This window comes from Symphalangus syndactylus, chromosome 7 (assembly GCF_028878055.3).
Source record: "Symphalangus syndactylus isolate Jambi chromosome 7, NHGRI_mSymSyn1-v2.1_pri, whole genome shotgun sequence".
NCBI classification, from domain to species: domain Eukaryota; kingdom Metazoa; phylum Chordata; class Mammalia; order Primates; family Hylobatidae; genus Symphalangus; species Symphalangus syndactylus.
Genome location: NC_072429.2, coordinates 141,390,608 through 141,404,299, shown reverse-complemented (window position 1 = coordinate 141,404,299; position 13,692 = coordinate 141,390,608). Strand labels below are relative to the sequence as shown.

General features: G+C 61.6%; 1 protein-coding gene across 6 annotated transcripts in view; it reads right to left on the bottom strand.

The window, feature by feature from the left end:
- ADGRB1 (adhesion G protein-coupled receptor B1) overlaps nucleotides 1-13,692 on the bottom strand; it is a 98,219-nt gene that overhangs the window by 67,811 nt on the left and 16,716 nt on the right. For 4 of the 6 annotated variants that reach the window (XM_055287434.2, XM_055287435.2, XM_055287436.2 and 1 more), the window contains exons 3-9: nucleotides 4,832-4,993; nucleotides 3,738-3,848; nucleotides 3,158-3,322; nucleotides 2,873-3,036; nucleotides 2,181-2,355; nucleotides 421-585; nucleotides 114-215 (exon numbers count right to left, since the gene is read on the bottom strand). In XM_055287434.2, coding sequence (XP_055143409.1) covers nucleotides 114-215; nucleotides 421-585; nucleotides 2,181-2,355; nucleotides 2,873-3,036; nucleotides 3,158-3,322; nucleotides 3,738-3,848; nucleotides 4,832-4,993 — 1,044 coding nt within the window. Of the gene's footprint in view, nucleotides 1-113; nucleotides 216-420; nucleotides 586-2,180; nucleotides 2,356-2,871; nucleotides 3,037-3,157; nucleotides 3,323-3,737; nucleotides 3,849-4,831; nucleotides 4,994-13,692 lie in introns of all 6 variants that reach the window. The other 2 variants (XM_055287433.2, XM_055287441.2) reach the window with 1 other exon arrangement.

Below are 13,692 nucleotides of genomic sequence, written 5' to 3'. Positions count from 1 at the left end.
CTGTCTGGGCTCCGTGTCTGGGCCGCCTCCCAGTGCTGACAGCACCTCAGCGTGGGCATCACCGTGAGGACAGGATGGGAGCCCCCATACACCACATGCTCTCCAGCCCTCACCTGTGGCGTTGCGGGGACACCGGACAGCAGCCACCTCTCCCGCTGGGGTCTCCTTCCAGATCACAGCACCAAAGTTGTCCTCGTCACAGATCTCATGGGGCTCTGCCAAGGGGCCCGGGACAGGGGTTCAGGAAGGGGTACTGAGAGCCGGCATCTGGCTCTGGAAGGTGCAAGGTGCCTGGAGCAGGCATCATTATGAGGATGGGACGGGAGCCCCCAACACACCACGTGGGTGACAGCTGAGCCCGAGCCCGCCCGATCGCCATCAGCCCTCCCCAGAGCCCAGCCCAGGGGGGAGGGGCCTCACCGGGACACCGCTGGGTGCCGCACTGCCGGTACTCATCCTGGGGGCCCTGGCAGGCTGCTCCCCCGAAGAAGGGCCCGGAGCAGACACGCTCCCGTCGCTGGCTGCCAGCCCCACACGTGACGCTGCAACTGCCCCATGACGCCCAGGCCTGCCACTTGCCATCCACTGCGGCGCGAGGCCAGACACAGGCCACAGGCGACAAGGAGGGCGGGGTCCAGGAGCCACAGTGACATGAGGACACAAAGACGGACCCACACAGAGCCATGTGGCAGTGAAACATAGGGACCGAGGGAGGGATGTGGGGCAGGAGGTCAGAAGAAGGGAAATTCAGACCAGGAGAGGAGAAACCACTCATCAGCCTGATACAAAATAAAGCAAATACCCCACATGCAGCCCACTGCACCACCCTCCACACCTCACTGTCACCCCACTACCCCACGGCCACCCCACCACCCTCCACACCTCACTGTCACCCCACTACCCCACGGCCACCCCCCCACCCTCCACACCTCACTGTCACCCCACTACCCCACGGCCACCTCCCCCACACCTCACTGTCACCCCACTACTCCACAGACAACCCCCCACCCTCCACACCTCACTGTCACCCCACTACTCCACGGCCACTCCCCCACCCTCCACACCTCACTGTCACCCCACTACCCCACGGCCACCCCACCACCCTCCACACCTCACTGTCACCCCACTACCCCACGGCCACCCCACCACCCTCCACACCTCACTGTCACCCCACTACCCCACGGCCACCCCACTACCCTCCACACCTCACTGTCACCCCACTACCCCACGGCCACCCCACACTCCGCTTCCCCATGACACCCCAAGTCCCACTGTGCACCCACACTCCACTTCCCCACAGACACCCCAAGTCCCACTGTGCACCCCGCTACTCCACAGTCACTCCACACTCCACTTCCCCCACGGCCACCCCACACTCCATTTCCCCATGGACACCCTAAGTCCCACTGTGTACCCCGCTACCTCTCGGCCACCCCACATTCCACTTCCCCATGGACACCCCAAGTCCCACTGTGCACCCCACTACCCCACGGCCACCCCACACTCCACTTCCCCATGGATACCCCAAGTCCCACTGTGCACCCTGCTACTCCACAGTCACCCCACACTCCACTTCCCCACAGACACCCCAAGTCCCACTGTGCAACCTGCTACCCCATGGCCACACTCAACTTCCCCCAAAGACACACCAAGTCCCACTGTGCACCCCACTACTCCAGGCCACCCCACACTCCACTTCCCCCACAGACACCCCAAGTCCCACTGTGCACCCCGCTACCCCATGGCCACCCACACTACACTTCCCCATGGACACCCCAATTCCCACTGTGTACCCCACTACCCCATGGCCACCCACACTCCACTTCCCCCACAGACACCCCAAGTCCCACTGTGCACCCCGCTACCCCACGGCCACCCCACTCTCCACTTCCCCATGGACACCCCAAGTCCCACTGTGCACCCCACTCCTCTCCCCACGGCCACCCCATGCCCCACTCTCCTCATGGCCACCCCACACCCCACAGTGCACCTCACTCATCCTGCAGCCACCCCATGCCCCGTTTCCCCCACAGCCACCCCAGACCCCACTGTGCACCCCACTCCCTCCTCAGTCACATGCCAGGGCCCATGGTTACTCCCACCCGCTGTGGGGCCTGTCCCCTTCCTAGAGGCTCCTGCTTGTTAGGTGCCCCACAACCCCTGCCCGGCGCACCCCTGACCTGGGCACTGCTGCAGGAAGCAGTCTCGGGTCTCCACCCAGTGGCCCTGGCACTCAGCGCCCCCGTAGGAAGGCCCGTTGCATTCACGCGTGCGCTGCTGTCGGCCCTGGGAGCAGCTGGCGGAGCAGGCGCTCCAGCTCGACCACTCATTCCAGTTTCCATCCACTGCCCGGCCCGGGGGAGGAAGGGGACACAAAGTGGGCGTGAACACCCGGCACCCCAATGCCTGGCTTGGAATGTGGGTGTGAGCACCCTGGGTGCTACCACCCCACACCCAGCCTGGGACATAGGTGAGAACACCCTGGGGGCCACCACCCCACACCCAGCCTGTGACATGGGTGTGAACACCCCGGTGGCCACTACCCCACACCCACCCTGTGACATGGCATGAACATCCAGCTTGGGACATGGGTGAGAAAACCCTGGGGGTCACCACCCCACACCCAGCCTGGGACATGGGTGTGAACACCCTGATGGCCACCAGCCGGCACCCAGCCTGGGACATGGGTGGGAAATGCCCCAAGGTCACACCTCAGTCTGCTTCCTGAACCCAGTCTGAGATTCCAACCTCTGAGCACCCTGAGGTGGGTCTGGAGTGGGCAAAGCTGTGCTCCTGGGCCTGGCCAGTGGCCCACTGTGACCTCCCCTTTCTTCCCTTCCTCCCTGCCCCTATGCCCCCCCTCTCACCTACCAGGGCACAGGGCAATGTTGCAGAACTTGGTTTGCTTCTCAGGGCCCTCACAGGGGTTGCCCCCAAACTGGGGGGGCCTGCAGGTGCGCGTGCGATCCCGAAAGCCACGGCCACAGGTGCTGGAGCAGAGGCTCCAGGGCGACCACTCGTCCCAGGCACCGTGCACTGCAGAGGAATGGAAGGTGCTGCTGCCCTCTGCGGCCACCATCCCCGCTGCCCTGGCCCCCCCTGCCCCAGCCCCCCGCTGCCCTGGCCGTCTGCTGCCCCAGCCCAACGTCCCACCTACCTGGGCACACCGCAGAATTGTTGCACAGCCGCTGCTCGCGCAGGGGTCCGCTGCACTGCGTGCTGTAGGAGGAGGACACGCAGAAGCGCGTGCGGGTCTGCCAGCCCTCGCCGCAGGTGCTGGAGCACACGCTCCACGGGGACCACTCCTCGGCTGCTGGGTCACCTGCAGGCCCCACTACAGCGTCACAGGCCTGCCGCCCACGGGGCTGCAGTCAGACCGGGGCCAGACCCCACAGCAGGAGGGCCGCCCTGCTGGGGAGCAGGCAGCAGGGCTGGGGCAGAGCCCCCGGGCCTTCGAACCAGGCTGATCTCAACCGGCCATTTCCCCTGCAAGACTGGGAGCCCTGAGGGCTGGCTTGTGCCATCCCTGGGCCTCTGGGGTCTGGCCAGGGACAGGTCTCTTCGCCTCACACCAGTTCCCCTAATGCCAGTCAGTTAGGAGACAAGAGCCCTGCACCTAAGGGTTTAGTCTAGTTATGGCACGTTATTCAAGTTATTACCCACAACTAGCCGCGATTGATAACTTACAGTATTTTCCCAAAGCCCTAGTCCCACCCACCCCCCTCCCGCCAGCTCACCGGTCTGGGGGGCTGGGAACCCAAACTGCTGCAGCTCGTCCCCCAGCTCCTCGCGCCGCCGGGCATCTGTGGACCGCAGGGACTGGCTCCGGGAGCTGGTACGCCCAGCGGCTGCAGGACGGGCTCAGGTCAGCACAGGAGCGGTGCTTTGCCCCCGTCCTCTCTCTCTGTGGCCACAGTGCTCTGAGTTCACCAGCACTGGGCCACCTGGCTCCACTGGGCAGCTGGGAAGCCAGGGACCAGAGTGCCCAGCCTGGCACCAGCCCTCATCTGGTCACCAGGGGACCCTTCTTGTGGGTCCTGTCTCCCATACCCCGCGCCACCTCTCTCGCTGCCTCCATCGCCCACAGGCCAGCGTTCACCTGCAGGACGGCTGCTCTCCCCTGCCTGGCACCCCAACAGCCCCCTGCCTCCCTCCCGCAGTCCAGCGGATGCCCCGGGGCCCTCCCCAGGCTGCTGAGAGGAGCTCTTCTCCCCAGGAAAGTTCGCCAAGGAAAAAACAGCCCAAACAATGACAGTCTCATTACAACGTGGTTTAACTTCATGGAAGCAGCTAAAAAATGCATGGGGTCATTAGAGAGCCTTATTACAGAAATACGTTCTGGAGGCAGTATCCGGCTGGGGCAGGCGGGCGGCTTGGCCAGAGCTCCTACAGCCAGCCTTCCGCAGACCCTCCAAAAACCCCAATCCACAAACGAGAAGAAAGCCCCAACTAGTCCCACTCAGCCCCAAGCACCACCCTCTTCGGGGCCCTCACCTCTGCTCCCCCGGCTAGGCCCCACTCCCACGGGCCAGCCCCGACTTTAGGTCCTGCTTCTCAGAGCGCAGACCCACCCTATTCACTCTTCCTGCAGGCCCCGCCCAGCGTCTGCCAGACCCAGGCCCCGCCTCTACCTGGTCCCTCCCCAAGCCCCTCCCTCCATCGGCCCCTTCTGCTCCGGGCCCTACCCCTGCCTGCCCCCACCAGCCCCTTCTGCTCGAGGCCCCGCCCCGCCCCCACGGGCCCCTCCTTTCCAGGGCCCCACCCCACTCTCCTCCCTCACAGGCCCCGCCTCTCCAGGGCTCCGGCTCCGCCCCGCCCCGCCCGCACTCACGGCCGCAGGCCTCGCGGTTGCACTGGCGACCCTCCTCCAGCACCCCCTCGCAGCCGCCGCCCTCCACGCCTGGCGCGGGCAGGCAGGTGCGCGTCCGCGTCTGGAGGCCTCCCCCGCAGTCCCGCGTGCATTCGCCCCACAGGGACCACAGCTTCCAGCCGCCTGGGGGGAAACCAGAGGGCGGGGATCAGTGCAGGGCAGGGGCTCGTGGTCTGGACGGGGTAAGTCATGGGGGTGCTAAGCCCGCCGAGGCCGGCCCGGGTGGGGAGGGGCCGCAGTGCCGGGGAAGGCCTGGCCTGGGAGGACCTGGGGGTCCAGTGTCTACCCAGCTCCCGGGCCCCCTCTGGAGAGCTCAGGTCATATCTGAGCCTGAAGGGTCCCCGTGTGCCAGCCGCCGCTGGGCAGGTTTGCTGCCAGGATGATGAAGGGATGACGACCTCCGCCCACCCGCGGGCTGCCTCACAGCACAGCGTCCTGATGGTGAGCAGAGGGTAGAGGGGCCTGGCCGCCAAGGCTCTGGTTCCTGGCACACCGGGAAGCCCTCTCCAGGCTCCATCCAGTTTCTAGCCAGGCCCTGTTCATCAGAGCCTCAGTTTCCTCATGGGCTCAGCGGAGGGTCACCATCCTCATCATCAGGGCTCCACATCTCACACCCCAGCTGTGACCTGAAGCCGCTTCCTCACCCCACGCAGGGATACCAGTGGTGACCAAGGCCTCACACCTGGTGTCCAACCAGGGCCTCGAACCCAGGGCACAGCCTGACTGAGCCTGCCCTGGACCTGGCCAGCTGGCCACCCGAGGAAGGAGCCTGGGACAAATGCCTGCAGGCCCCTCGCCACCATTCCCCTGCCCTGACCCCAGCCACTCTGTTCAGCTTCTCTAGTGAGTCTTCCTCCATCCCTGCCCCACAGTCCCCACGGCCTTCACGGACCTGTGTTCCAGCAAACCAGACCTCACGCCCCAGGAGTCTCCGCTCCCCGGGGGTCCTCGTGCTGCCAAAAACACTTTGGGCCGCTTGGAGTGCCCATGGTCCTGGAGCACTGGGTAGCCATGGAGGAGCACAAAGCAGGAGAGGGCCACTGCCATCTGTGGGCCAGAGAGGGGCAGCGGCACCAGGGGGCCGGGAAGGGGCTGCTGCGTCCAGGCCTCTTGCTCCGGCCTCCCAGGCACACCCAGTGCAGCAGGGTCGGGGTGACTTGGAAAGGGCATGCAGCCCTTGCCAAGTGCCTGCTCCTGGCTACGGTGGCAAGGAGGCAGCCGGCGGCCACCATGAGGGGACCCACCACGGAGCTGGGGCCACTGCCCCATGCTGCCACTGGGGAACACTGGGGATCCGGCCGCTCGATCCCAGGTACAGCAGGGGAGGCCCCAGGGGCAGCAATCAGGCCAAGCACAGGCCACCCCGACCCACCAGAAGGGCCCCAGGGCCTCTTGGAGCCTCAGAGTAGGGGCCCTGCCTCCCTCAATGGGAGTGTGGACTGTAGGAGACCCCAGGGGAGCTCCAGCCACCAGGTTCCCCCAGTGGCCCCACCACCCACTGGCCTCACTCTCATCATTTACAACATGAGGATAATGGCTGACCTCCCAGGACTGACCAGTGGGAAGTCAAACAGCAAAAAAGGATGTGGAGAGGACGGCGTGTGGCATTGTCACTTGGGTCAGAGTTGACTCCTGGGGCCCCACATTGATTTTCAGCAAACTCAGTGTCCAGCCAGAGTGCACCCCACCCTGCCCCACTTCCCCGCACCTATGCCAGGAATGGCCAGCAGGGGGTGCCAGGGGCACAGGGATGAGACCCAGGAGAGGGACTTGACCCACCACAGCTGTGGGAGGCCTCATTCTCCCTGGTGGAGTCCATAGGGTGGCCACACTCCCCAGGTCCCAGAAAGGAGAGCATCTGGCTGAGGGTGCACAGCAGTTGAGCTGCCTCCTCCACAGCGTGCTTGGCCCATGCCATGCCAGGGGAGGTGTAGGACCCAGCACAGCCTCCAGGACACAAGGGCGGGACAGGGTGGCACCTGTCCACAGCACAGGAACAGGTGACAGGCCTTTCGTGGCTGCCCTGTCACATGCCCTAACTCAGGACAAGGAGAGGAACCTGGACTTGAACTGGTGGTCAGATTGCAAATGCCCCCATCCCCCAGACTAAGGCCTCCTGCTAGGACTGTCTGGGGCCCAGGTGCTCCGGGCCTCAGTGGTCTCACCTGCTGAAGGCATCCCACCCCCCGATTCTGAGGCAAAGGCACAGACGGGGTCCTGAGAGGCAGGCCTGGCAATGGGTCAGGGTGGCACGTCCTGCGGCACTCCCCTCGCCGTCCCAGCCCAGCCCCCATGCGGAAGCCTGAGTGACGTGGAAACTGGCAGTGGGCGGGAGAGAGAGGGTGTCCAAGCCAGGCTCATCGGAGGATGCCACTCGGTTCCCATGGCAACTGCTACAGCGCGCAGCCTTTCAGGATAGACCCAGGTTAGGCCTCAGCTGCCAAAACACCCACTCATTTCAGGGCTGGTTACCTTGGTGACCCAGGTGGTGAGGATGTGGTAGGGGGAGAAAGGGTGGGGGCACATCAGGAGAGGCTGCGGAGGGGCGGGACACTGGCCCAGAGGATGGATCACCCTGCCCCCACAAACCAAGCCCGACCCTGGTCACATACTGAACCCTGACTTTGGACCTGTGCTGAGCCCTGATGCAGGTCACAAGCTGACCCTGGACGCATACTGAGTCTCTATTCTGGTCACACACTGATTCCTGACCCTGGTCACATATTGAGCCTTGATCCTTATCACAGACTGACCTCTGATCCTGGGCACAGAATTCCTGATCCTGTCACATACTGAGCCCTGATCCCAGCCACAGACTGATCCCCCATCTTGGTCACACTCCTGCTACTAATGAACGCTGAGAAAATGGTAGCTGCTATTTTTATTCTTGTTTTGTTTTTGATGTGTGTCCCCTCACATAGCTGACACTCAGTAAATGTTTGTCCGGTGAATTCGTCAATGCCGGGCTGAGCCCCTGGGAGCCGCAGTGCAGGGTGCAGAGGTGTTCAAGCCACCCTTTGCTGGGTGGCCACAGTGTGTCTGAGCTGGGTGGGCAGTGAGGGGCAGCAGAGGAGCAGCAAGCAGGCTGGGGGGTGGGCTGCCCCTCCAGGCCCGGAAAGAAGCCGCCTTTCTTCCCCCACTCAATGCCAGCTCTGTCTGGAAGCCTCATTTCCATCTCATTAAGGGGATGAATAGAGCCAATTAACGGCCCCAGGCAGCCTGGCCACCCAGGGGAGAGGGTGCTTGGTGAGAGGCCTCCCGGTGTCCTTCCCACCCTGGCGCCCCAGACTGGAGGCTGTGAGCTCCCCACAGCCCGCGCCCCGAGTTGGCTGGGATGGGGGTGCAGGGGGGCGCAGGGGGCATCCCTCCCTCCAGCTGGGCCTCCTCAGCTTCCGGGCTGTTCTCTGGAGGAGAGCTGTGCATTTCTATCTGTTGCCAGCAGAGGTCTCCCGAGTCCAGCAGGTCCGGCAGCACCGGGGCTGGAGGGTCAGTTCTGCCATTCCCGCCCTGCCCTGCCACCAGGTCCCAGGCACCCACAGCGTGCCCCAGGGACGACTCCAGCCCAGGCTCCGAGTTAGGGTCTGTCCTGGGGCACCCAGACTCCTCTGAGATCTGGACCAGGGCCCCCTGCACAGATGTGAAGGGAGGGCCCCGGAGGGTGGATGGGGCTCCCTGTGGCCTGACTTAGCCCACCTGCTGCCAGCAGCTCCTACTGGCGGGGCCCAAGTGGCTGGCCCCCCTTCCTCCCGCCACAGAGGCAGGCACCAGCAGATCTCAGGATGGGGCTGAGAAGCTGAGCCCACCATCTGGCAGGCCACTTCCCCGGTGAGCTGAGAAGAGCGAGGAGCCTCGTGCAGCAGTGGGGCTCCCCTAAACCTGTCAAGGCTCTCTCTCCTTAAACCCTCACGCAGGCCCTGCAAGCAGGTACTGTCCCGTCTCCAACTTTCAGGAGGGAAATTGAGGCTCCCTGAGCTGGCCGAGTCTTGGTGCTTCCTTTTCTTGAGCAGGCAGGTGCTCCTTGGCCTGAGAATGGTGCCCTGTTTACAAGCCTGAAAGCCCAGGGCCCATCCTGGAGACCTTGGACAAGTCTCTGCCCACCGCCCAGGCCCTGACCCCGGCTGTCTGCTGCCAGCTCCACATCCTTTCTCCCCATCTTTCTGGGGAGTGGAACCAAACCACAGCGCCCTGACTCTCAGCCTCTCTCGCAGCCGGGCAGGCGTGGGGTGCATTCTGGCTCTGAGCAGAGGAGGTGAAGGGCTGACGGCATGGTGGGCCCAGCATATCATTCCCATGGGGCCCCACCCTGCCATCCCCATCTGAAATGGGTGTTGTCTGTGATGGGGACTGAAGCCTTCTTGTTTTCTAGATTTTTCTAAATTGGCCCTTGTGCAAAAAGAGTGGCTCCCCTGTCCAAGCCAGAAACCCCTGACAGTGGAGACCTTGGCACCTTCCCAAGCCCCTCGGCGCTCCCTGTCACCGTGAGACTACCTGGAGCCCCAAACTCCACTCCAGTCCTGACTCCCCTCCAAATCCCAGCCAAGGCTTTGCCGCTCCCTCTGCCCCTGCACACCCCAGGGAGGCCTCCAGATGCCTCTTCCCAGGACTTCCCGGGCTCCTGGGGTTGGGGCTGAGCCTGACTGTGTCTCCAACAGCCTCGAGAGTGAGCGTGGGGTCACTGGGCAGGTGGGCCTGGGCTGACTCTCCCTGGAGGCAGGGCAGGGACGGGGAGGTCACCCCATCTCCGTGGCCGGTCACAGCCCCTCGGCCAGCAGTAAGCTTCCCACACCCCTGCGGGATCCAGGAGCCCAATGGAATGTGTGGGTTCACACTCCACACCCAGTTCCAGCCCAGCCTCCCATAGCCACTCCGTGTGGGCACACGGAGGACACATACAGGGACACACACACGAGGACACACAGGCACACACACCACACACAGGGGCGCAGGGACACACACACACAGGGACACACATCACAGAGGGACACACACACTAAATTGGCCCTTGTGCAAAAAGAGTGGCTCCCCTGTCCCTCCTTGTGCAAAAAGCGGCTCCACACACACCACACAGGGACACATAGGGACACACACGCACACGAGGACATACAGGGACACACACACTTGCTCCCAGGCCCCAGGACGCTGCTTTTTCATGATCTTCCATGTCGCTTGTGCAATAAAATTCTTTAATTAAAACATGAATATTTAAAACAACCCTTGAGAGAAAGGGCCCCATCTCACCCTAGGCGGAAAAATGCAAAGGGAGGCAGTGGCGAGGTAGCGATGAGGGCCAGACAGAGCCGGCGGGAGAGGGGCCTGACAGCCTGGGGGGCGGTGGGGCGTGGGGCAGCGCGAGGTGGAGGGGAACAGTTGCTTGGCCTGAGGAGTGTTTGCAGAGTCTGACGCGTGACGTGGCCATGTGGCACTTGGACAGGCTGTGCGGGGGGCAGGGCTGAAAATGGGCCACGAGCTGGCCTGGGCTGCCTGCTTGCTCCCGCACTTGGCTGTGTGTTGCCTGCTAGGGACAGCGACGGATGGACAAGCCCGTCCCAGTGTCCCCGGGCCCACGGCGAGGGCACAAAGCTCCCTGGGCACAGGTGTCAGCTGGCAGGATCTGGGGGTCAACTCTGCCTCCACTCAGCTGTGTGTCTTCTGAATGGTCACCTGCCTCTCTGGTCCTCATGCCACCCCATCCCCCCCACACACGCACGTGCATGCACAGACACGTACACACTCACATACATTCACACACGCACTCACACATTCACACACATGCATGTGCACGCACTCACATTCACACACAGGCATGTGCACATTCACACACATGCACGTGCACACACACGCACTCACATTCACACACGCACATGCATATACACACACATTCACACACATGCACACACACTCATTCACACACATGCATGCATACATTCACACACATGCACGTGTACACACATGCACTCACATTCACACACGCACATGCATATACACATTCACACATGCACACACACTCATTCACACACATGCACGTGCACATACACACATTCACACACGTACACATTCACACACATGCATGTGCACATTCACACACGTGCACATACACACACATTTACACACATGCATGCGTGCACACACAGTCACACATGCATGCACACATTTACACACATGCATGTGCACATACACATTACCACATTCACACATATGCACACACATGCACGTGCACATACACATTACCACATTCACACATATGCACACACATGCACGTGCATATTCACACACGCCCATGCACACACGCACTCACACATTCACACACATGCACATGCACACACACATTCCACACATGCACATGTGCACACACATTCACACACATGCATGCATGCACACACACATTCACATTCACACACATACACACATTCACACGTGCACACACACATTCACACACATGCACATGTGCACACATGCACTCACACACATGCATGCACACACACGCACACACGCACAGCTCTGAGCAGAGCTCACTGCAGACGCCCTAGTGTTACCACCTGATGGCAGTGTCAAGGGGCTCTGCCATCAGCCTGCCACTTACAAGCTGTGTGGCCCTGGCTGCTGCCTTAACATGTCTATGCCTGGTTTTCTCCAACGTGGACTGAGTGCCTGCTGCTCCCAGGTACCGTTCTACGCGCTGGGGGGCACGTCAGGGAACTGGCAATGCCTGCTTTGTGCTGCTTACGGTTCCTGGTCTGGACAATCAGAAGTGGACATAGCAAATATGGGAAATTACGCAGCGTGTTGAGAGGTGACACATGCGTGCAGAGACAGAGGCAGGATAAAGGGTCAGAGAGTGGGGCCAGAGCTGCTGCCATTTTAAACAGGACGGTCAGGGTAGCCTGCAATGAAAGGTCACATCTGCGTGAGGACTGGAAGGCGGGAGCCCCGCGGGTCTCTAGGGAAGACTGTTCCTGGCAGAGGGAACAGCTGTGCGAAGGCCCTGAGGCAGAGCGTGCCTCCACAGGAGCCTATCTCCCGTGCGGGTGCCTCTGGCACAAAGTAAACACTCAATAAATGACTATTACTACCGAGATCACTTTTGCTCCTGTGGTCCTGGAAGCATCAGGGCCTTCTGGGCACAGAGCATGGGCACTAGAGTCTGAACTGTCTCTGGGCCCGGGTGACCACATTCCACCCCATCCTGAACAAGATGACGAGCTCCCTGCTTCATGCTGCCAGCAGCCGAGTCAATATGTCCCCTGGCCGTCTTTCCACAAGACCAGCGGCCCCTGCCCCACAGCCTTTACCTGTGTTCTGTCAAAATTGCTGCACAGAGCCCAGCCTTGATACGTACATTCACACCATGCATGCATGTGGCACACACAAGCACGTGCATAATGTACTGCACACATGCACACACACACACATACATGCACCCACACTTACATGGGGGCACACACACCACATATAAGCATGAGCACATATGCACACACGTATGCCATGCATGCGAATGCGCACAGGCCACACTTGCACACACACATGCATGAACACACATGCACACACAACATACTTGCATGAATGCATGTGTGAACACATATCCTCCCACCTCCTTCTGAACACCACTTCCAAACATTCCCTTTCTCAGAATCTCCGTGCACACCTCAAGCTGCTCGAATATCCCTGCCTCCAGTCTGTCTCTGCTCCCTGAGCCCTCTAGAGTCTCCCTGCCTAAGAATACGCGAGGATATTGATATTTCATCGTCAACATCGCTTCTGCTTAGAAACACTTCACCCCAGTTCTCATTCATCAGGGCAATCTAGGAAACAAGATATTTTTACTCTTCCTGTTTTAAAGATGAGGGGCCTGAGGGGTTGAGAGAGCTGGTGGAATTGGCCCAGAGACACATGGCAAGCCGGGTCAGGCTGGGATTTGAACCCAGGCCCTGGGGCTTTGCAAAAGTGGCTCAGAAGCTATTTTCAAGCATCCATTGCCCCATCCTGGCCCTGTCCTGGTGCTCCAGGTGTCAGAGCTGCCTGTTCACATGACACAGCCAGCTGGCTGCCTCACAGGCAGCTCACACTCAAGTCCCACTCTGACCTCCAGATCTTCTTCTCCCCTGCAACCCCCAGCCCCACTTCCTCAACTCAGCTGACATCCTCGTTTCTGGTGGGACACCTGGGAGGGGTTCCCTGCCCATGTCCACATCCTTTCATCAGTAAGTCGATCATCAGCTGCACCCCAAGGCCCTCCTCTTCCCTCCCGCTGCTGCTGCTGCTGCGTCCTGACCAGGCCAGTAGCAGTCCCCTCCTGAATGCCAGCACCGGCTGCCAGCCCCTCCCAGGCTTCCCCTCAGGGCTGACATCTCTTCTGCACTCACAGCCCAACCATCTAGCTCTTCTGCCCAAAGCCCTGCTAAGGCCCTTGGGTTCCCAAGATAACGTGGGATCTCCCACGGGAGGTCCGACCACCTTACACCATAGGGTGGCTGCACTCAGTAGGTGCCCAGTGAGGAGTGAAGCTCGGCGCTTCCTCCGACACCCACGTCACACGGTGCCCCAGCCTCTCCACGCGTCACACGCGTCTGTCCCGCCAGCTCTTTCCAACAAGCTCCACGCTGCTCCGAGCACTGTTAGAAATGGCAGAGCTGCTGCCCCCTGATGCTGCTAACGACCAGCTCTTCAGTAGTGGGTGTAATCTTGGGCCGGGCTCCTGAGACCCATCAGTTGGAGGGAAACACTCGGCAAAGGAGTTGGTATTCTGCCAAGGAAGGAACCAAGGCTCCGAGGGGTGAAGTGACCAGGACTGGCAGACCAAGATGCACGGCCAGGTGTGCCTGTGA